Genomic DNA, 24075 nt, shown 5'->3' with positions numbered 1-24075 from the left:
AGGGCAGGAATGTCCATGCATAGGTCGGGGGGACACGTGCACCATTTCAGTGCAGGTGGGGGTCTGCACGGGAGGAAACCTGCTTGGGGGCCGCCCTCGCCCCTTGTCCCACCTGCAACGAGGAGGTTTGGGGCGGGGCGCCCCTTTCCGGAGCCAGGCCCTTTAACGCCCCCCCAGCCCGCAGCGCCCCCGCCCCATCAGGCGTCCCTGGGCTCCGCCTGCCCGCCCCGCATCGGCGCCACGTCAGGCGCTGTCCGCGCCCCCGGTGCTGAACCAAGATGGCCGGTGGCGGCCGGGCCCCGGCGTGAGCCAAGCGCGGGCTGCAGCCGGGAGATGCCCCAGCCCAGCGGCCGCTGAGCCCGACCCGACAGAGCCGGCCCGGCCGCCTCCGGTCCGCCTGCGAGCCCGGAGACATGTCTCTGCTGTGCGTTGGAGGTAGGAGGCGAGGCTGGGGGTCGGGGTACCCGTTTGGACGCGGGCTGGGCTCGGGGTCCGCATGGATGCGGCTCCTAGGGGGATCCTGGGGGGTGGCCCGAGTCCAGGCGGCTGGACTTTTGAGAGGGGTAGCCCTTGTCGACGCAGCAGGGCCCCGGAAGGGATGATCCGTGTAGACACGGCAGGGCTCTCGGGGGTCCTGGTGGCCGCTGCTGGAGGGGTCGTGTGGATGCGGCTGAACGCGGAGGCCCGTGTGGACGTGGACGGGGATCCGGGGTTCTACCTGGAAACGATTTAGACTGGGGCGTCTGTGTAGACCGGGTTTTTAGAGGGTCAGTGAGGAAGAGTATGGGCTGGGTGGTTTGATTGAAGCCTGCAGGGGTACTTGGAAGGGATCTGGTGTTGTGGGCTGGGTTGCGGGTCCTCATGGACGCGGACCCGGCTGGAAATTCGAAGGAGAGTGCGGCGGGAGGGTTCTCCAAGCCGTGGGGATGTAAGATATGGGTAGAGGGGCTTGGCCATCAGGACATCCACGAGTTCTAGGACTCTCCCAGCCCTGGGTGTAAAGAGGACTGGAGTGGGGGGAGTGTGGAGACAGGAGACCCCTCCCAACGTCCAGAGAGGGCTGTGACTGGGGGTCTGGGGGCGCTTTTCCAGTTAACTCTTTGGTCTCCCGAGTGAGGGGGTTGGAGGAATGGCCAGAAGGTCTTCCCGCTCCCTGCCCCCTCCGGTTCTCCCAAACACGTTTCAGGGCCTTCTTGGCAGGGAGCCTACTTCTTGGAAGAGCAATGTCCCCTGGTCCCCCTCCCGGCCCATCCTCACCTCACCCACTTTGCGCTGGAGAGAGGGAGGGAGGGAGACGTGGGGTGGCGGGGGGAGCTATTTTGGGGCCAGAACGCCATCTGCACAGAGGCCCACGCCCAGGCCCACGCTATGCGTTGGGGTTGGGGGAGGGAGGGAGACGTGGGAGGGGCATGACCCCCTACCCCACACCTTTATGGCTCTGGGGTTGGGGAGAAGCCAGCCCACCCGAACCCAGGCGTTCTGGGCACTCCTGTTTGAGAACTCAAGCTCTGGGAGACCTTGGGCGGCAAGGGTGGAGGTGGACCGCCGTTCAACGCTTACAGAGCTCTGAACCCCTGGTTCTTAAGGACTGGGGTCCCCCCATCACTCCCACCTACTTCAAGAAGGCTGGGGTGGGGGAAGGGGTGTGTCGGCCAAGCCTGAGACGGCAGGCTTCGGGAGACCTGGAGCGACAGGAAGCGTGTGTGTGCTGAACTCCTGCTGCCTGGACCCAGGGTGGGCAGGCCTGGGATCCGGGAACCGCCCCCGCTGCCCCTCCTCCTCCCTCCCCTCCCCCTCGGCCGCTTCATTCACAAACCCTGCCCCGCCCGCCCGCTCCCCGCCGCGGCGGCTTCCGAGTGCAAATCAGGCCGGGATGGGCCGGCGTGGACGCGGGTGTTCTTAAAGGGACAGGGGCCTCCTTTCTCTAAGCTCGTTTCTGCTGGACGGGGCTGGGGGTGGTGGAAGAAGGGTCCCTAGAGTCAAAGGTCAACTCTTTCAGCCCCTAGCCTCCAGGCTTATGGAGTTAAGGGAGTAGGGAAGTGAAGGAGACCCCTAGGTGGCCTCCACCGCCTAGGCCTGAGGACGGAATGGGAGGAGAACTTGAATGTCCAGACCCCCTACTGACCTCTCCCCCTGCCCTAAGTAGCCGGGCTCTTAGAGGCGGCACTGGAGGAGGTTCCGACGTGGGTGTTCCTGGCAGACTCCTCTGTCCTCTCTCTTCTCCCCCCAGCATCCCGCCCCACCCCGCCTCACATCCTTCAAGTTGGGCTTCTCTGGAAGGTTTGCCTAGTGGAGTGAGGGGGGTGGGGATCTCACCCTTAACTCTGACGCAAACAGGAGGCTCGGCTGCGGGGGTGGCATTAAGGGGGGGCAGCAGGAGGCAAGAGGGATGAGGCTTCCAGAAACAGAGACGTGGGGGGAGGACTGTGCTGGATTCTGTGGACCTTATAGAGAGGGACACAGCTGAGTGGAGAGGAATTGCTGGGAGGGGCAAGGCTGGGGAAGAGGTTGACGGGGGTGGGAGGTAAGGCCCTGAGGTGTAAAGGGAGGTGTGAGGTTGGAGTGAGGAGGAGTAGGAGGCAGGGAGGGGTGGGGAGAAGAAGAAGTGCTGGGTGAGGCCAGTCTCCCAGGAAGAGGTGGGACGGTGCCCAGAGAGAGGAGGGGCTGGGATGGTTGAGCAGGAGAGATGGGGAGTGTTGGGGTGGGCTTGGCAGGAGTAAAGCTAGGCTGAGATGCGTTGATGTGTTGCCTGAGCTCAGTTGAGGAAATACCTGCCCCGCCTCCCCTCCACCGGGGACCCACAGGCGTTTGCCAATCCCTACACACATTCATACCCAGACTTGTTCCTGTGTGGACACAAACGCTTAGGATGCACGAAGGCTCCACGCAGACCACGTGCCTGGGAAGGCGCATTCCATAGGCACACGTGTGTACTCAAACGCCTGTGTGAACACAAGCATATACATGTATATAGGACACAGTCTGCCACTACAGATATAGTCCTGGCAACACATGTGTGAGTGTGTGTGTGTGTCTGCCAGCACGCATATAGATGTATCCACGTGTGTCTGATGAATGTTCACAATATACATGTCACATAAAGATCCATTCATGTCCAGCTGAGCGCAGTGGCTCAGGCCTGTAATCTCATCACTTTGACTTTGGGAGGCCAAGGTGGGCAGATCACTTGAGGTCAGGAGTTCAAGACCAGCTTGGCCAACATGGTAAAACTCTGTCTCTACTAAAAAAATACAAAAAATTAGCCAGGCTTGGTGGCGTGCTCCTGAGGAAGGAGAATCACTTGAATATGGGAGGTGGAGGCTGCAGTGAGCTGAGATCCTGCCACTGTACTCCAGCCTGGGCAACAGAGTGAGACTCTGTCTCAAAAAAAGAGATTCACTCATGTCCTAACGCTCAGACATGTACCCATAAATATCTGTTAAGGTCCCCAACCCCATGAAGCACACATATATTCATATAAGCATATGTCAAAGCCATGTGTGTACGCACATGACAACACTTGCCTGGACATTCAAACCACCCCCTTTCAACAAGTGGATGATGATGCATACAAGTAAATACACATTTGAGTATTTCATTGCACACAAGTGCATACATGTATGCATATAAACAAATACAGCTGCCACAGAACTGCATCCATGTACACGTGCAAACATCAATATGTGTGTTTTCCACCTATCACCCACAAGCTCACACACACCAGTGTGTCTCTGATGTAGTGACACCCCACTCCCAGACACACATGTGCAGACTCCCACCTGCACTGAAATGGTGCACATACCCTGCACACATGCACGCTCATATCCATGTACAGGCAGGCGCCTGCCTGCTCTGGTAAGATAAGCCAACTACTGCTGCAAATATCCAAGCAAGTATAGGCAAATGCAAGCTCTTGTGTATACACCCAGCACCAACACATAGCAGACCACCCTGTATGATTCATGGGCCTTATTTTTGCCCCCTTCATTTACTTATCCACGTGGAGTCCCGCTGCTCCCCAACATTTTAATCCACTCGCGAGGTCCTGGCAGGATCCTGAGGCTGTGAATGGCAAATGCTACCTGGTTCCTTCGTGGAGTCACTCATTTTATTTATGCAACAAGCATTAATTGAGCATCAACTGTATACCAGCCACTGTTCCTGGCTCTGGGGACCCAACCCTATTCCTATTCACCACCCATGCACCTCCCATGGAGTTAGAATGAAAGAGGTGAGGGAGGGCTAAGGGAGCTGAGGAGTGGGGTATCCAGGGCTCTCTTCCTCTGGGAAGCCTGCCCTGATTGCACCACCACCACCATTTATTTGAGTCTCAGAAGATGTGATGAGGGAGAGATTAGCAGGAGGGAGATGATGCTCTGGGTGGAGGGAACAGCATGAGCAAAACCATGGTGGTGTGAAAGGTCAGTTCCAGATCTTCCTATGTGCTTCACAGCATTTTGCACAGACCACTTGATGTTTTGTTTTGTTTTGAGACAGAGTCTCACTCAAAACTTGTTACTCAGGCTGCAGTGCAGTGGCACGATCTCAGCTTGCTGCAGCCTTGACCTCCAGGGCTCAAGCGATCCTCCCGCCTCAGCCTCCCAAGTAGCTGGGACTACAGGCATGCACCACCACACCCGGCTAACTTTTATTTTTATTTTTTTATTTTTTGCAGAAACAGGGTTTTGCCCTGTTGCCCAGGCTGGTCTTGAACTCCTGGGCTCAAGTGATTCGCCCTCCTCAGCTTCCCAAAGTGCTAGGATTACAGGTGTGAGCCACCACACCAACTGATGTTTTAAAGGCTCTATAAACATTTTATGAATAAATGACATGAACAAATCAGTGAATTTAGGTGAGGGCAGGTTTGCTTCACAACTTACAATAATATCAACAACAAACTCCATTTATCCAGCTTTTGTTTGTTTGTTTGTTTTGTTTTTTAGAGACACAGTCTCACTGTGTCACCCAGGCTGGAATGCAGTGGTGTGATTTCGGCTCACTGAAACCTCCACCTTCTGGGTTCAAGCGATTCTCCTGCCTCAGCCTCCCAAGTAGCTGGGATTACAGGCATGTGCCACCACGCCCAGCTAATTTTTGTATTTTTAGTAGAGATGGGGTTTCTCATTTCTACTAAAAATACAAATACATCTCTAGTGGCCAAGCTAGTCTCGAACTCCTGACTTCAAGTGATCCTCCTGCCTTGGCCTCCCAGTGTGCTGGGATTACAGGCTCGAGCCACTGTGCCTGGCCCAGCATTTCATAGGCACAATGTTGAGGATTTTTATGCCCATGCCCTCTTTAACTCTCACAGTAGCCCTATTGTACAGATGAGGAAAACTGAGACTCAGGGAGCTTTAACAACTTGCCTGGTGTAACAAAGCCAGAGGTGGAGCTGACTGACTCCAGAGCCTACTGGGGTTGGCAGAAGAAGGTTGAGCCTTCTGTCAGCCCCCAGGACCTGGGAGACAGCCAAGTCCCTTCTGTGGGGTGAGGATCTGCCCTGGGATAGCCTTCTTCTATTTATTTATTTATTTATTTATTTAAGAGAGAGTCTGGCTCTGATGCCCAAGCTGGAGTGCAGTGGCACAATTTCAGTTCACTGTAACCTCCGCCTCCTGGGTTCAAGCAATTCTCCTGTCTCAGCCTCCCGAGTAGCTGGGATTACAGATGCCCAACACCATGCCCAGCTAATTTTTTGTATTTTTAATGGAAATGGAGTTTCATCATGTTGGCCAGGCTGGCTTCAAACTCCTGTCTGTCAAGTGATCTACCTGCCTTGGCCTCCCAAAGTGCTGGGATTACAGGCATGAGCCACCGTGCCCAGTCAGGATTGCTTTCTTCTTTCATGCATCTAGTAAACAGACATGTCACAATCTCTCCATTCATCGGTGCTGTTCCCCTGCCCCTTGCCTAAGAAGCCTTCACACATCCCTCTGTTCCTGGCTACTCAGTCTCTGATACCCTCCAGGTAGGAGGAGCTGCATCTAGGTCTTAGCTTCTACCGTCCTCGTGGGATGCCCTCCAGAGTTGCATCTTCAGGACTGCAGCCTAACCCTTTCCCTAACCTGGCCTCACTTTTCTTCCACACACAATGAACCTCTTCTGCAAGGTGCCAATAAGGGCATTCTGGGTCCAGCACGCCTGAGTGTGAATTCCTAAGTCCACCACTTCCTGACAAGTCCTACATCCTCTGCATTCCTTGCTGTGCTCATCTGTGGAATGGGCACAGGAGTAACACCCACCATCTATGTTTGTCAGAACTCTCCAATGAGGCTTGCAGAGCCCTTGGCACGACGCCCAGCCTACGGGAAGGCCCAATAATCATGAGCAAAAGACATGAAAAATCAATGATGGGCCGGGCGCGGTGGCTTACGCCTGTAATCGCAGCACTTTGGGAGGCCGAGGCGGGCGGATCGCCTGAGCTCAGGAGTTCAAGACTACCCTGGGCAACATGGTGAAACCCCATCTCTACTAAAATACAAAAAAATTAGCTGGGTATGGTGGCGCGCGCCTATAGTCCCAGCCTTTCAGGGGGCTGAGGCACGAGAATCGCTGAAGCCCCGAAGGTGGAGTTTGCAGTGAGCCGAGATCGCGCCACTGCACTCCAGCTTGGGCTACAGAGTGAGACTCCTTCTCAAAAAAAAAAAAAAAAAAAAAAAAAAAAATCAGTGATGATGTTTTCATTAATGGGGACTAAAAGCTTTCTGGAAGGCGGTTCTAAGTGTAGGACATTTCCGAGAGTCCACTGCATTCTGCGGCCTTAGGAGCGCTCCAAGAGACTTCCCCAGGCCCACTCGCAGGAGGGAGCCAAGTTCATTGAGGGTACAAGGGCGGGGACCGAGCATTCAGCACCGTGGACAGCGCCTGCCGGGGCCACTGGCGGACAGCTCTTAGCTCAACCTCCCAGGGCTGCTGGAGGAGGTGACGTCATTCCTTCCATGAATTACTATTTAATGAGCACCTACTATAGGCTAGGCCTAGTTCTAAGTGGTACATGGTAAACAACACACACAGAAATTCCTGATTCCTGAAGCTCTCTGGAACTCCATGTTCTTGGTGTTTTTTACACTGAAGGCTCAGTCTGGCTCTGGTCTATTTGTGTCAACGGAGGATAAGGGTCCTCATTTAGTCTCTCCCAGATGCGAAACCAGCAGAGCTGAGGTCTTTTATCCTAAAGCCCATCCATCTCCCGCTGAAATGCCCTCCACCAACATCACACACAAAACGATCAAATCTCCTAGAATCTATTTCTGGATTCTCTACGCTTCCTCCCCTCCCTCAAGCTAATCCTGGGGCGGGTGGGCTTTCAGAAGCCCTAGACAGCTGGATCTCCACCTCCTGTCTCCCCACCCCATTCCACGTGGCAGGTCAGGGAACGAGTGCCCCCAAGAGTCCCTGGAGTCCCCCTTAATTAGAATCAGGGTCAATCAGCCATGTGGTTCATGCCTGTAATTCCAACACTTTGGGAGGCCGAGGTGGGAAGATCACTTGAGCCTTGAAACCAGCCATGGCAACATAGTAAGACCCCATCTCTACAAAAAAATAAAATAAATAAAATAAAAAGGAATAGCCAAGCATGGTGGTGCGCACCTGCAGTCTGTGTTACTCGGGAGGTTGAGTGGGGAGGATTGCTTGAGCCTGGGAGGTCGAGGCTGCAGTGAGCCATGATCATCACACCACTGCCCTCCAGCCTGGAGTCTGGGCAACAGACAGAAACCCTGTCTCAAAAAAAAAAAAAAAAAAAAAAAAAAAGGAGAGAAAAGAAAGAAAAAGAAAAGAATCCAGGGTGTTCAAATCCTAGAATCCAGGCCAGAGACACCTTTAGAACACAACCAAATAATAAAAACAGTAATGATACCAGTAATAATAATAGTAGTATATACGACACTACAATCATGATTCTGCAGAAGGGGTGAGGGAAGAAGAGGAGGGAAGAAGAGGAGGAGAAAGAAGAGGGAAGGGAGGTCAGCCACTCCGTCTCCCCATTTTCCAGATGCAGAAACTGAGGCGCCGAGCCAGGCTGCAGGGGTGTCCCGCAGCCTGAACTCCTGCTTCAGCCTCCCGGGTTCAGCCACTACATTCATCAGTCAGCGCTGCTGGGGGGCCCCAAAGACCTTTGAGGCCGCATGACGCGCTGGGGACGGCAGTGGGCACCCCCCTCGTCCCCGCCCCCCTGCCCGCCGGCGCGCCGCCCACGCCCTCCGCGCGCCCACGCTATAAATAGCCTCGTGCGTGTGACCCGAAGCCCGCTGGAGCCCGCTGGGGAAGGGTGGTGCTTCCGCCCCGCTGACCCTGATACCGCAACCCGGCGCGGGCGCGGAGGTGGCGGGATATGACGACGAAGACGGTGACTCAGGGACCATTTACTGACCGGGGAAGACGGGGAGAGAGAGTCGGTTCCTTCTCTGAGCACCCTTCCTCCTCCAAGCCCCTCCCCCGAGACCACCCTCCTATCTGCGCCTATCCCCTTTCCCGAATCCCCTCCCCCACCGCGAACCCCCTTCCCTCCTGAGGACCCTCTCTCCACTCTCGGCCCCCTTCCCTGTCCCCTTTTCCCTCTGAGACCCCTCTCCCACTCGGAGCCCCAGCGATGAAAAATCGTGGATGTCCTCACCCTGGACCTCGGCAGGGCGCTAAGGGCCGGAGCCTGGCTTCAGCTGTCAGAGGGTACAGCCCTCCAGCCGGTCCCCCACTGCCTGAGGACCCCAACGGAGATCATTCCCCTCCAGCCAAGAGAGGCTGCGGGAAGGAGCTGAGGCTTAGGGAAGAGGAGCCAATTGACCAAGGGAGGGGCACAAGAAGGGCAGAGACAGTCAGAGAGAGAACGGGAGAACAGAGAGGAAAAGAAGTCGACCAGAGTGGAGAGAAATAGAACAGGGAGGAGGGAGATGAGAGACAGGGATGGGGAAACAGAGAGAGGCTCACACACACAGAAAAGATCAAGGAGCTACTGGGCTCCCCTCTGAGCCTAAATCCATGGTTTATAAAACGGGGCACAGTTGGAGGAGCTTCAAGTGAGCCCAGCTCAGGCTAGACCCCAGTGAGGCCCCCCCAGAGCCTGTCACTTTCCCATCCCCATACGCATCCCCACCCTTCTCCCCCAATTGCCTCTCCTCTCCCCAGTGTCTCCTCCACCTGCCTGCCCCCCCAGTGGAAATCTTTCCCTCTCTCTCTTTTATTAATAATAATAAATAATATTATTTTATTTTATTTTATTTTATTTTTTGGAGACAGAGTCTCGCTCTGTCACCCAAGCTGGAGCGCAGTGGTACGATTTTGGCTCACTGCAACCTCCACCTCCCGGGTTCAAGTGATTCTCCTGCCTCAGCCTCCCGAGTAGCTGGGACTACAGGCGTGCACCACCACGCCCAGCTGATTTTTGTATTTTTAGTAAAGACAGGATTTCACCATGTTGCCCAGGCTGGTCTCGAACTCCTGACCTCATGTGATCCACCCACCACAGGCTCAAAGTGCTGGGATTACAGGTGTGGGCCACCATGCCTGGCCTCTTTCTCTCTTTTAAATTATTATTTTTAGACATGGGATCTTACGACATTGGCTAGGCTGGTCTTGAACTCCTGGGCTCAAGGGATCCTTCTGCCTTAGCCTCCCTAGTAGCTGGGATTACAGGCATGTGCCTCTATGCCTGGTGCTCTCGCTGTCTCCTTGTGTCTCTATTTCTCTCCATCTGTCCAGACTCTCCTCTCTTGCTTTCACGCCCATCATTTCTTCCTCTCTCCTCTCCCTATATGAGTCCCTCCAGCTATGGGGGCCTTTCTCAGCCTCTGTCAGCGTCCCCTCCACCCCCAACCCCGTCACCATTCTCCCTCCTGCCCCTTCCCCTGCCCACCCCTTTCACAGAGAGTTCCCACCCCTCCAGACTGGACCTCCTCCAGGAGCCTGGCCCAAAGCTCCTGCTGGGCTCATTCCTGAGTGTTCCTGAGCCTCTTTCAGTCCCAGGGGTGAGGTGCTGGGTGGGTGCGCTCCCTGGGGGTTAGGTGGAGCTGAGGATGTGAGAGAGAAAACCAGACCTAGAAAAAAAAAAAAAAAAAAAGACAGAGATGGAACCAAACTGAGATGAACCAGAGAGAGGGATTCACTTGCCTACGGTCACACAGCTCTGGAATCTGAACCCAGCTCAAACCAGCACTCACCTCTCTCGAGGCCCAGCCAAGGGCTGCAGTGCAGTTGCACAGTCTCGGCTCACTGCAACCTCTGCCTTCCAGATTCAAGCGATTCTCCCGCCTCAGCCTCCCGAGTAGCTGGTATTACAGGTGCGTGCCACCACGCCCGGCTAATTTTTGTAGTTTTAGGATAGACGAGGTTTCCCCATGTTGTTCAGGCTGGACTCGAACTCCTGACGTTAAGTGATCCGCCTGCCTTGGCCTCCCAAAGTGCTGGGATTACAGGCATGAGCCACCGCGCCTGGCCAGGAACAGACAGTCTTCACTGACATGTGTTTAGGGCCATCACACTTCCCCCGCTCTTCATGAGAATTATCTCTTCACTGGCTCCACTCAGGTGCCTTTTGTGAGACAGAAATTCAAGAGATGAGGACAGAGATACAAACCCGGGATGGGAGGCTGTGACATCTGCCCATAGAAACACAATTCTGTTTCTAGGAATTTATCCTTCAGCTCGCTAGTACACACTCTTCAAGACATACTGAAAAAACATGAAGGATTAGAACAGTGGGTGTCAAATGCTGCCATTTGTCTTGGAAATCAAGCAAGACGAACGTGGGTATGATTGCCGACGCATGGACCATCTCCAGTGGTACAAGGAACTGCCAACGTTGATTGCATCTGGGAGGGAGACGAAGAGCTGGGATGGAAAGAGCTTTATTCTCGGTGTCTAATCTTTTGGTTGTTTTGGATTTTACAACATGTGCATGCACTGCCTACACAAACAAAGACACTAGTTTGAAAAGGAAAAAGGGAGAAGAAAAGAGGGAAGAAACAAAAGGGGCAGGTGTGGTGGCTCACGCCTGTCATCCCAGCACTTTGGGAGGCCAAGGCAGACGGATCATCTGAGGTCAGGAGTTCGAGATCAGCCTGGCCAACATATAGTGAGACCCAGTCTCCACTAAAAAATACAAAAATTAGCTGGCCCGTAGTCCCAGCTAAATTGCTTGAACCTGGGAGGTAGAAGTTGCAATGAGCTGAGATGGCACCACTGTACTCCAGCCTGGGCAACAGAGCAAGACTCGGTCCATCAAAAAAAAAAAAAAAAAAAAAGAAAGAAAAAGAAAAAAATAAAGGAAAAGGAGGGAAGAGCTCAGTGTGGGAGAAGATTGGGGGTGGGAGTAGAGAATTAGTGGAGGAAAAAGATGTGGAGGACAAAAGCAAGGTGTGAGAGGTGTTGGCAGTGGAAACTGAATACCCGTTGAGAAGAGCCAGGATGGGGTGAAATGGCTTATGAATCTCTTGGGGCTGTGGGATTATGTGAAATGTGAGAAGACTGGACCTCGGCGGGGGCGGGGGGCGGTGCCTGACATATATTCAGGTTGCACTTCCCACAAGCAAGTGGGGCTGGACGATCTCTGTCAACCCTCCAGCCAGGACCCGGGTGTCTCCATGTGCATTACTTTTGGTTGTTTTTGAGACAGAGTCTCACTCTGTTGCCCAGGCTGGAGTGCAGTGGCATGATCTTGGCTCACTGCAACCTCCACCTCCTGGGTTCAAGTGATTCTCCTGCCTCAGCCTCCCGAGTAGCTGAGACTATTGGCGCCCACCACCACACCTGGCTAATTTTTGTATTTTTAGTAGAGACAGGGTTTCACCATATTGGCCGGGTTGGTCTCGAACTCCTGACCTCAGGTGATCCAGCTGCTTCAGCCTCCCAAAGTGCTAGGGTTATAGGTGTAAGCCACCGCGCCTTGCCCTCCACAAGCATTTTGACAGCCAGCTCTCTGGGTTGCTACGTTCCACCTCACCCAGCCTTCTTTGAGGCTTTCCCAAACCCTAGGAGCATTTGACATCGCAGACTGAGCTGGACAATTGAGGGAGAGGTCTTGCTGACCTGACAGGGCTGGTGGAGTCATCAGAGATTGTCTTTATCCTCGCCTTCTTCCTCTCCACCTCCTCAACTTCCCCTCTTCTTCTGGGGCAATCATGGAGGGCTTCCTGTAGGAGGCCTTTCCCACCATCTGCCCAGCTCTTTCTTTCTAATCTTGTTCAATTGTGGGTAAAGGCACAGCTAGTTGGGAGCTTGGGGAATTTGATGAGGACAGGGGATGCAGGGAGGGGACAGGTAGGGAATGCTCTCAGTGTCCAAATTTCCTTCCATTCTAGGGTTGCCTGTGCTCATCTGTCTGATGGCTTCTCTCTCTCCCTCTCATCCCTGCCTCCTCTTTCCTACCTCTCCTCCTCCCCTTGTCTCTGTCTCTGACATTGTTTCTATCTTTATCTTTTTTAACATCTGTCTCTTTTGCTTTTTATCTTTGCCTGTCTCTCCTCCGTGTCTCTCTCCTTATGTCTCTATCTTGATGTGTCTCTGAATCTCTCTGTATCTTTGCCTTTCTTCTCCCCACATCTCTCCCGTCTCCCTTCCCTATCTCTGTCTCTCTCCACAGTCAAAAAAGCCAAGTTTGATGGTGCCCAAGGTAAGTAGCTTCTTTTGCTGTCCTGTCCGGTGTTATCTGTCTGTCTGTCTGTCTCTTGGAGAAACTGGGGAGGGGGTCCCAGCCCAGACTTAGACTTGGGCTTTATGTCTTCGGAGCATCAGGAGAGGGGTCAGAGGATTAAATAGGGGGAGGGGCAGCCCTTGGCCTGGGGTCCCTGCAGTTTGTATGGGGGTCCGCGGGTCTCCCCAGCCATCCTTGGAGACTCTGTAAGGGGTGGGGCTTGCCCTGAGCCAATGGCTCTTCCCAGGGTCCTAAGAGGCAGAATGGGGACTCTTAGATGGGGCTACAGGTGGGAAAAATGAAGCTGAGAGTCGAAAGGAGTTTCTTTCTTTTCTTTCCTTCTTCTTCTTCTTCTTTTTTTTTTTTTTTGAGACAGAGTCTCCTTCTGTTGGAGTGCAGTGGTGTGATCTCAGCTCACTGCAAACTCTGCCTCCAGGTTAAAGCAGCGATTCTCCTGCCTCAGCCTCCCAAGTAGCTGGGATTACAGGCGCCTTCTACCACGCCCAGCTATTTTTTTTATTTTTAGTAGAGATGGGGTTTTGCCATGTTGGCCAGGCTAGTCTCAAACTTCTGATCTTAATCCGCCCGCCTCGGCCTCCCAAAGTGCTGGGATTGCAGGCGTGAGCTACCTTGCCCTGCCTTTTTTGTATTATTATTATTTTTATTTTAAATTTTTATTTTTTGAGGCTGCAGTGCAGTGGTGCAATCATGCCTTACTACAGCCTCAACCTCCCAGGCTCAAGCGATCCTCCCACCTCAGCCTCCTAAGTAGCTGGGACCACAGGTGGGTGCCACTCTACCCAGCTAATTATTTTTTGTATTTTTAGTAGGGATAGGGTTTTGCCAAGTTGCCCAAGCTGGTCTCGAACTCCTGGGCTCAAGCAATCCTCCCGCCTTGACCTCCCAAAGTGCTGGGATTACAGGCGCGAGCCACCGTGCCCGGCCTGCCAAGGGGGTTTCTTACGGTCAGTGTTGTTCCCCTTTTCTGGGACCTCAGTCTTTTTAGCCGAAAACCAATGACATGGTCATTTCGAAGCAGCTGGATGAAGTATCCCAAAATTCCACGTCTCCCGGCACTGAGGCCCCTCCCTTGTGCCCTGAGGGTTAGGGTTGTGGGTTAGGGGGTGAGTGGCCCAGAAATTCCCGAAGAGATCATAGCAGATCGTCTAGAGCTTGGGAAGGGCATTGGAGAGTCCCTGAGCCCCAGCGCTGACTGCTGCTCTCACTGCCACAGAGAAATTCAACACGTACGTGACCCTGAAAGTTCAGAATGTCAAGAGCACGACCATCGCGGTGCGGGGCAGCCAGCCCAGCTGGGAGCAGGATTTCATGTTGTGAGTCTGCAGTGTCTGGCATGACCTGGGCCCCTGGCACAGCCCAGCACCTCGCTGGCCCCTCAGGCCAGAGCTGGACACCAGGGAATCCCGGGCGACTCCCCTCTGTCCTCCCTCTTCCCATGTCCACCTTATCACCCTCGCCTCCAAAGCACATCCCCAATCCAATCCCTTCCCTTGGTCTCCGTGGCCACCAGCCAAGTCCCCGCTGCCCGCCAGCCTCCGCCCTGGCCTCCTGTGCCATCCACCTCCTACAATCTGTTCTCCAGGCAGCCAGGGGAATATTTTTAAAACTGCAAATCACATCCTGTCGCTCCCATGTTCCAAACTTGTCCATGGCTCATCGACCTCACCATAAAACCCACCGCCTTCCCCGCACTTCCCACCAGCTTCTCGCTCTGTCTCCCTCACCTGCCCCAGCCACACCCACCTCTGCCCCTTGTCTCCAACACCTCCCAGCTCGTTCTTGCCCCAGGGCCCTTGCACTTGCTTTCCTGTCCCCAGCTGGCTCTTCTCCTTCAGGTCTCAGCTTGTGTCACCTCCTCAGTGAAGCCCTCCCTGACCACCACCCCCCGAGCTACAACTTCAAGGCATCATGCCTTCCCAGGCCTTGCCACCAGTTTTGTTTGTTTGTTTGTTTTGAGGCAGAGCCTCACTCTGTTGCCCAGGCTGGAGTACAGTGGCGTGATCTCGGCTCACTTCAACCTCCACCTCCCAGATTCAAGTGATCCTCCTGCCTCAGTCTCCCAAGTAGCTGAGATTACAAGCGTGTGCCACCACACCCAGCTAATTTTTGTGTTTTAAGTAGAGATGGTGTTTCCCTATGGTGGCCAGGCTAGTCTCAAACTCCTGGACTCATGTGATCCGCCCACCTCAGCCTCCCAAGGTGCTGGGATTACAGACGTGAGCCACTGCGCCTGGCCAACAGATTTTTTTCCTTTTTTTTTTTTTTGTCTGAGACAGAGTCTCGCTCTGTCCCCCAGGCTGGAGTGCGGTGGTGCGATCTCGGCTCACTGCAAACTCCGCCTCCCGGGTTCATGCCATTCTCCTGCCTCAGTATCCCGAGCAGCCGGGACCACAGGTGCCTGCCACCACGCCTGGCTAATTTTTTGTATTTTTAGTAGAGATGGGATTTCACCGTGTTAGCCAGGATGGTCTCGATCTTCTGACCTCATGATCCGCCCGCCTCAGCCTCCCAAAGTGCTGGGATTACAGGCATGAGCCACCGCACCTGGCCTGATTTTGAATTTTTAGTGGAAACGGGGTTTCTCCATGTTGGTCAGGCAGGTCTTGAACTCCCAACCTCAGGTGATCCACCTGTCGCGGCCTCCCAAAGTGCTGGGATTACAGGCGTGAACCACCGCGCCCGGACATATTTTAAAAATACATTCTTTAAGATAAATCTTTGGTGAACTGTAAATTCAGTGAATCTCACATTTCACTAAGTTTCCTGCTCCCCCGAATCCACATATGTCTAGGGCGAGGCCTGTAGGGAAAGTGCTTGGAGGTGGGATTGTGTCCTCACCTCATTAGATGGAGATGACACTGCGAAGGACAGAGGTGCCCCCAATGTCCCTATCCTGGGGGTAAAGGGAGCTACGGAGGGTATTTGAGCCTCTTTCTCACTTACCCAGCATGATCAGGGTTGGAGGGCCAAGGAAGGGCTCAGAAAGATGAAGGTGCAGGCGAGGTCTAACATCTGTTCCCAAGCCGTCCTTCCCGGCTTTGAATCCTGGTTCTTTTGTGATACCCCGAGCTCTTAACTTCCCACCCCGGTCTCAGTTTCCCCTCTATAAAATAAGAACCACCATGTTACCCTACCACCTAGGACACTCCCAAGCCTAGGTTTGAATTGCAGTATGCTGTATGTTCTCAGGTGAATGAACTAACCTCTCTGGGCCCTCGTTTCCTCCCTCCTGCTCCCTCGATGCCCCTTCTCCTTTTTCCGCAGCGAGATTAACCGTCTGGATTTGGGACTGACAGTGGAGGTGTGGAACAAAGGTCTCATCTGGGACACAATGGTGGGCACTGTGTGGATCCCACTGCGGACCATCCGCCAGTCCAATGAGGTGAGTGGCGGGTGGCCTGAGGGTGAGGAAGGACGAGTGCCTTGCAGAAGCCCAGAGACCAGTGGGCTAAACAAGATGGACATTTAGGCCGGGCGCGGTGGCTCAAGCCTGTAATCCCAGCACTTTGGGAGGCCGAGACGGGCGGATCACGAGGTCAGGAGATCGAGACCATCCTGGCTAATATGGTGAAACCCCGTCTCTACTAAAAATACAAAAAAAACTAGCCGGGCGAGGTGGTGGGCGCCTGTAGTCCCAGCTACTCGGGAGGCTGAGGCAGGAGAATGGCGTAAACCCGGGAGGCGGAGCTTGCAGTGAGCTGAGATCCGGCCACTGCACTCCAGCCTGGGCGACAAAGCGAGACTCCGTCTCAAAAAAAAAAAAACAAGATGGACATTTATCTCCAATCCCCCGACAACATCAATGTAGACACTTGAGATTGCCACGAACCTTCCAAAGTCACCAGGACCTATACACCTTCCATTTTGCTCTGCCTCTCTCTCCTTGTGGCTTCCACCTTGTGGCCCCAAATGGCTGCTTTAGGCTCACCATTGCATCTTCATTCCAACCACAGAAAGGTGATGGTGGGGAGAAGGGGGGTGGTTCATGCACATCTCATTGGCCAGAACTTAGACATGTGGCCAACACCTAGCTGCAAGAGATTCTGGGAAATGTAGTCCTAGACTGGAAAATGTAGTCCTAGGTAGTGCAACCCTAGGCACAGCTAAAAATGTATTACCTTGGAAGGAGAAAAGGGGTAATGTAGGCAATTAGCATTTTGTGTCCCAGATGGGCAGCAGCAGGAAGGTTACACCAGCTCATAAGAAAGTGTTAGGTAACAAACCTGGCCCCTCAGCCTGTGCATCACGGTCAGCAGGTAGCAGTGATGTCTATTTTTTATTTAATTATTTATTTTTGAGACAGGGTCTCACTCTGTTGCCCAGGCTGCAGTGCAGTGGCACGATCATGGCCCATTGCAGCCTCGACTTCCCAGGCTCAAGTGATCCTCCCACCTCAGATGGGACTGCAGGTGCATGCCACCACGCCCCACTCATTTTTTTTTTTTTTTTTTTTTTTTGTATTTTCAATAGAGACAAGGTTTTGCCATGTTGCCCAAGCTGGTCTCGAACTCCTGGGCTCAAGCAATCCGCCCACCTCAGCCTCCCAAAGTGCTGGTATTACAGGTGCAAGCCACCACACCAGGCCGTGGTCATGTCTATTCATCTGTCCCCACAGCCCAATCCCTGGCCTCCTGACCTTAAGTCTCAACCCCTCCATGCTGACCCCAGGAAGGTCTTATTAGCTGGAGCTCTCATCTGTCCTCCCCTGTCCATCTGCCTTGGGAGGCCCCTCAGATGGCACCTGCCCACGAGCCTCATCTTCCCCCACACTTCAACCTCCACCCCTCCCAGATTGCAGCCTCTGAACCTTTGTATAGTGTGTTCCCTGAGCTTCAAGTGTCCTCCTTTCCATCACCCTCTAAATTCCATGTGCCCTCCTCCAGGGAGCCCTCTCTGACTTCCCTCTGGATCCTTTAGTCCTCCTTCCTCCCTCTGGGCTAGCTATGACCTCATGGGGCTGGGGGTGCCTGTGTCCAGCCTTGTTTCCCAGGGTTATGGGCTCCTCAGGGGCCAGGGTGATGATGGCTGGGGCCTCTTGGGGACCCTTGCATCATCCACTATGAACTAGGCATAGAGGAGGGACTGGGGACTGTTTTTTGTTTGTTCGTTTCGTTATTTTATTTTATTTTATTTTATTTTATTTTATTTTATTTTATTTTATTTTACTTAGAGACAGAGTCTCACTCTGTCACCAGGCTGGAGTGCAATGGCACAGTCTTGGCTCACTGCAACCTCCGCCTCCCTGGCTCAAGTGATTCTCCTGCCTCAGCCTCCTGAGTAGCTGGGATTACAGGCACCCTCCACCACACCCAGCTAATTTTTGTATTTTTAGTAGAGATGGGGTTTCACCATGTTGGGCAGGCTGGTCTTGAACTCCTGACCTCAAGTGATCTGCCCACCTCGGCCTCCCAAAGTGCTGGGATTGCAGGTGCCCGCCACCACACCCAGCTAATTTTTGCATTTTTAGTAGAGATGGTGTTTCACCATGTTGGCCAGGCTGATCTTGAACTCCTGACCTCAAGTGATCCGCCCACCTTGGCCTCCCGAAGTGCTGGGATTATAGGCATGAGGCACCACACCTGGCCAGTGAGTGTCTGTGTTTGAATGAATGAATACAGAGAGACGAAATGGTTGCAACAGTCTAGGCAAGTGAGTCTAAAAGGAAGCCTTGGCCGGGTGCGGTGGCTCACACCTGTAATCCCAGCACTTTGGGAGGCTGAGGCATGTGGATTGCCTGAGCTCAGTAGACCAGCCTGGGAAACATGGTGAAACCCTGTCTCTACTAAAAAATACAAAAAATTAGCTGGGCGTGCTGGCGCACACCTGTAATCCCAGCAGCTCAGGAGGCTGAGTCAGGAGAATCACTTGAGCCTGGGAAGCGGAGGTTGCAGTGAGCCGAGATCACGCCACTGCACTCCAGCCTGGGTGATAGAGTGAGACCCTGTCTCAAAAAAATTTTAATTTAATTTAATTTAAATTTAAATATATAAAAGGAAGCCTTGAGGGAGACCCAAAATTTCCTCAGTGGCCCTTCAAGTGTGAGGGGGGCCTGGTCACCTGGGGCAACAGAAAGTGGATTCCGCCGAAGATCATTCCATTTGAATAATGAACAAACTGAGGTTCAGGGTGAACCCCAGTTGCTCAAAGGCTCACATTCCTGAGCCAGGGGAAATGGGCTCGTTGTCCTGGGGGACTTTCTCCCTGGATGCTGGGAGGCTCCAGGGTTTTTATCTGAAGTCAGAGTCTCATAACCCCTTATCAGGGGTGGGGAATGACCATGCCGGGCTGGGACTGCCCTTACATAACCCCAAGGGACTCCCCCTCTGGGTCCTTTGCTTTGGGTTCCCCTGACTCACCATGTGGCCCTGGACTGAGACCTTCTCCTCTCTGAGTCGCAGTTTCCTCATGTGTAACATGGGACACAGCCAGGCACAATGGCATGTGCCTGTAGTCCCAGCTACTGGAGGCTGAGGCAAGAGGATCAGTTGAGGCCAGGAGTTTGAGATGAGCCTGGGCAACATAGTGACACCCCATCTCTAAAAAGAAAGAAAGAGAGAGGAAGAGAAGGAAGGAAGGGAAGGAGGGAGGGAGGGAGGGAGGGAGGGAGGGAAAGAAAGAAAGAAAGAAAGAAAGAAAGAAAGAAAGAAAGAAAGAAAGAAAGAAAGAAAGAAAGAAAGAAAGAAAGAAAGAAAGAAAGAGAAAGAAAGAAAGAGAGAGAGAGAGAGAAAGAAAGAAAGAAAGAAAAAGAAAGGAAGGAAGGAGAGAGAAAGAAAGAGGAAAGAAAGAAAGAGAAAGAAGAAGGAAGGAGAGAAAGAGAAAAGAAGGAGGGAAGGAAGGAAGGAGAGAAGGAGGGAAGGAGAGAAGGAAGGAAGGAAGGGAGGGAGGGAAAGAAAAAAGAAGGAAAGAAAGAGAAAGAAAGAAGAAAGAAAGAGAAAAAGGAAGGAAGGAAAGAGAGAAAGAGGAAGGAAGGAGAGAAAGAGGAAGGAAGAAGGGAAGGAAGGAAGGAGAGAAGGAGGGAAGGAAGGAAGGAAGGAAGGAAGGAAGGAAAGGAAGAGGGAGAGGAGACACGACTTTTGTTTTGGGGTAGGGGTGAGGGGGATGTCTCATGTGAGAGTAGGGGCCCCAGGGACCAGCGTAGCAGATGCCTGACCCACATACCTCCTCCACTGACCTCCAGGAGGGCCCTGGAGAGTGGCTGACACTGGACTCCCAGGTCATCATGGCAGACAGTGAGATCTGCGGCACCAAGGACCCCACTTTCCACCGCATCCTCCTGGACACGCGCTTTGAGCTGCCCTTAGGTGAGTACCCAGGCACGGGACATTCACCCAGCCTGGCCCCACTTCTGGACTCACTCAGCTATTCCAGGAGAGTCAACAGGCTGAACCTGCTGCGTGCAGGCCATGACCCAGGCCCCGTACCTTCCCAATGAGCTGCAAATGTTTCACAAACCCACGGCGCTCAGGGCTGAGCTATCCTGGCGGTTCCTTGGTGATGCCTAAGGCTGCAACAGTGCGCTGGGGATAGGAGGAGAGACAGACAGAGAGAGAGACAAAGAGAGACAGAGAGACATGTAGACAGAGGCTGAGAACAGATAGTCCCCTCTTCCTTTCCGGAAGCACCTCGAGTCTCTCCACCTCATTCTTCTAAGAACCCATGGCTGGCCAGGCACAGTGTCTCATGCCTGTAATCCAAGCACTTTGGGAGGCTGAGGTGGGAGGATCATTTAAGGCCAGGAGTTTGAGGCCAGCCTGGGCGATCTAGTGAGATCCCATCTCTATGAAAAAGTTAAAAATTCACCAGGCGAGGTGGCTGCTGGGCGCAGGTGGCTCACGCCTGTAATCCCAGCACTTTGGGAGGCTGAGGCGGGTGGATCACGAGGTCAGGAGATCCAGACCATCCCGGCTAACATGGTGAAACCCCGTCTCTACTAAAAATACAAAACAATTAGCCGGTCTGGTGGCGGGCACCTGTAGTCCCAGCTACTCGGGAGGCTAAGGCAGGAGAATGGCGTGAACCTGGGAGGCGGAGCTTGCAGTGAGCTGAGATAGCGCCACTGCACTCCAGCCTGAATGACAGAGCGAGACTCCATCTCAAAAAAAAAAAAAAAAAAAAGAAAAAGAAATTCACCAGGTGCCTGTAGTCCCAACTATTCAGGAGGCTGAGGCGGGAGGATAGCTCGAGCCCAGGAGTTTGAGGCTGCAGTGAGCTGTGATTGTGCCACTGCACTCCAGCCTGGGTGACAGAGTGAGACCCTGTCTCTAAAAAATAAAAAATAAAAACAATGGGCATGGTGGCTCATGCCTGTAATCCCAGCACTTTGAGAGGCTGAGGTGGATGGATCACCTGACGTCAGGAGTTTCAGACCAGCCTGGCCAACATGGAGAAACCCTGTCTCTACTCAAAATACAAAAAATTAGCCAGGCGTGGTGGCGCATACCTGGAATCCTAGCTACTTAGGAGGCGGAGGCAGGAGAATTGCTTGAACCCGGGAGGCGAAGGTTGCAGTGAGCCACGATTGCTCCACTGTACTCCAGCCTGGGCAACAGAGTGAGACTCCGTCTCAAAAAAAAATTTTTTAATTTAAAAAAATTAAATAAAAACAATGGCTTCCCCACCCTCGTAAAGGCTAGGAACCATCTCCTCTCATCCTCCAACTATTTTCCATCCAGCTCTGGGAAGAGGGGCATCAGAGACACCACAGTACCTCCCCTTCATCTCCATCCATCCTCTTGAGACCCCAGACCAGCCCACCCCTACTTCTTTTTTTTTTTTTTTTTTTTTTTGAGACGGAGTCTTGCTCTGTCACCCAGGCTGGAGTGCAGTGGCCGGATCTCAGCCCACTGCAAGCTCCTCCTCTCGGGTTCACGCCATTCTCCTGCCTCAGCCCCCCCAGTAGCTGGGACTACAGGCACCCGCCACTTCGCCCGGCTAGTTTTTTGTATTTTTTAGTAGAGACGGGGTTTCACCGTGTTAGCCAGGATGGTCTCGATCTCCTGACCTCATGATCCGCCCGTCTCGGCCTCCCAAAGTGCTGGGATTACAGGCTTGAGCCACCGCGCCCGGCCGCCCACCCCTACTTCTGAGGCTTTGCCAAAGACCCCAGAAACCAGGGCCCGGCTGGAACTCAGTAGGCCTGGAGGATGGAGGCTGAGGGGCAGGGAGGAGCTTCCAGGCTCACGGACACGGCTCTGCTTGCAGACATTCCGGAAGAGGAGGCTCGCTACTGGGCCAAGAAGCTGGAGCAGCTCAACGCTATGCGGGACCAGGATGAAGTGAGTGTTGTGGTGGGAGGGGGCTGTTTTCTTCCTTGTTTCTGTCTCTGTCTCCCCACGATTTTCACTTACTGATACTGTTTCTCTCTGAGCTTGTCTTTCCCTGCGTCTCTGTTTCTAACTTTGTTAACCTGACTGCGTCCATGACCCATGTGGTCCAATCTCAAGACAATGATGGGGTCAAGAAACATGCAGAGGCCAGGCGCAGTGGCTCATGCCTGGAATTCCAGCACTTTGGGGGGCCAAGGTGGGCAAATCACCTGAAGTCAGGAGTTCAAGATCAGCCTGGCCAACACAGTGAAACCCCGTCTCTACTAAAAAAAAAAAAAAAAAAAAAAAATTAGCCAGGCTCAGTGGCTCACACCTGTAATCCCAGCAATTTGGAAGGCCGTGGTGGGCAGATCGTTTGAGGTCAGGAGTTCGAGACCAGCCTGGCCAACATGGTGAAACCCCGTCTCTACTAAAAACACAAAAAATTAGCTAGGCGTGGTGGCGGGCGCCTGTTTTTCCAGGTCCGTGGGAGGATCACTTGAATCTGGGAGGCGGAGGTTGCAGTGAGCCAAGATCACGCCACTGCACTCCAGCCTGGGCGACAGAGCAAGGCTCTGTCTCATAATAATAATATAGATAATAATAATAAAATAAAAAATTTATTTTCCATTCAGGGGTACATGTGCAGGTTTGTTACACGAATATATTGCATTATGGCTAAGGTTTGGAATTTCACAGCATTACTCAAGTAGTAAACACAGTACTCAACAGGTAGTTTATTCACCCTTGTCCTACTCCCTCCTTCCTCTGTTCTGGAGTTCCCAGTGTCTACAGTTTCCATCGCTTTTTTTTTTCTTTTTTGAGACAAAGTCTCGCTCTGTCACCGGGCTGGAGTGCAGTGGTGCGATCTCAGCTCACTGCAACCTCCACCTCCCGGGTTCAAGTGATTCTCCTGCCTCGGCCTCCCGAGTAGCTGGGACTACAGGCGTGCGCCACCACACCTGGCTAATTTTTGTATTTTTAGCAGAGACGGGGTTTCACTGTTTAGCCAGGATAGTCTCGATCTCTTAACCTCATGATCTGCCCACCTCGGCCTCCCAAAGTGCTGGGATTACAGATGGGAGCCATGGTGCCCAGCCTACTGTTTCCATCTTTATGTCCATGAGCACCCAATGTTTAGGTTGCACTTATAAGCAAGAACATGTGGGATTTGGTTTTCTGTTTTTGGATAGATTCGCTTTATACTGGCCTCCAGCCACCTCCATGTTCGTGCAAAGGACATGATTTAATTCATTTTTATGGTTGTGTAGTTCTCCATGGAGTATAGGTACCACATTAAAAAAACAAAAAGAAAATCCAAGCCGGGCACGGTGGCTCACGCCTGTAATCCCAGCACTTTGGGAGGCAGAGGTGGAAGGATCGCCTGAGGTCAGGAGTTCAAGACCAGCCTGGCCAACATGGTGAAACCGTCTCCACTAAAAATAGAAAAATTAGCTGGGCATGGCGGCATGCGCCTATAATCCCAGCTACTCGGGAGGAGGTTGCAGTGAGCCGAGATTACGCCACTGCACTCCAGCCGGGGTGACAGAGCAAGATTCTGTCTCAAAAAAAAAAAAAAAAAATCAAATCCACCATTGATGGGCACCTAAGTTTATTCCATGTCTTTGCTGTTGTGAATAGCACTGCCGTGAACATACGTGTGCATGTGTCTTTTTGGTAGGACAATTTCTTTTCCTTTGGGTATATACCTAGTTGTTTGTTTGTTTGTTTGTTTGAGACGGAGCCTCCCTCTGTCGTCCAGGCTGGAGTGCAACGGCACAGTCTCAGCTCACTGCAACCTCCGCCGCCCGGGTTTAAGTGAATCTCGTACCTCAGCCTCCCAAGCAGCTGGGCTTACAGGCGTGTGCCACCACGCCCAGCTAATTTTTTGTGTTTTTAATAGAGACAGGGTTTCACCATGTTGGCCAGGCTGGTCTCAGACTCCTGACCTCAAGTGATCTGCCTGTCTCGGCCTCCCAAAGTGCTGGGATTACAGGTGTGAGTCACTGCACCTGGCCCCTAGTCTTTTTCTATCTCTGTTTCTCACTCTTTCTCTGTCTCTGTCTCCGTCTTTCTCTCTCTCTCTCACATCTCTGTGTGTGTGTGTGTGTGTGTGTGTGTGTG

General features: G+C 53.0%; 1 protein-coding gene across 10 annotated transcripts in view; it reads left to right on the top strand.

Annotated features, from left to right (window-relative positions):
• The first annotated feature begins 252 nt into the window (after positions 1-252).
• Positions 253-24075, top strand: part of UNC13A (unc-13 homolog A) — a 92762-nt gene continuing 68939 nt past the window's right edge. For 8 of the 10 annotated variants that reach the window (XM_074026346.1, XM_065535186.1, XM_065535183.2 and 5 more), the window contains exons 1-6: positions 253-435; positions 12575-12604; positions 13860-13959; positions 15911-16028; positions 19824-19947; positions 21848-21921. In XM_074026346.1, the coding sequence (XP_073882447.1) occupies positions 414-435; positions 12575-12604; positions 13860-13959; positions 15911-16028; positions 19824-19947; positions 21848-21921 (468 nt within the window). In that variant the 5' untranslated portion in view covers positions 253-413. Of the gene's footprint in view, positions 436-12293; positions 12605-13859; positions 13960-15910; positions 16029-19823; positions 19948-21847; positions 21922-24075 lie in introns of all 10 variants that reach the window. The other 2 variants (XM_074026347.1, XM_065535184.2) reach the window with 2 other exon arrangements.

This window comes from Macaca fascicularis, chromosome 19 (assembly GCF_037993035.2).
Source record: "Macaca fascicularis isolate 582-1 chromosome 19, T2T-MFA8v1.1".
In the NCBI taxonomy this organism is placed as follows: Eukaryota; Metazoa; Chordata; class Mammalia; order Primates; family Cercopithecidae; genus Macaca; species Macaca fascicularis.
Note: the sequence above shows the minus strand (reverse complement) of the source record. Positions and strands in the feature narration are given on the sequence as shown.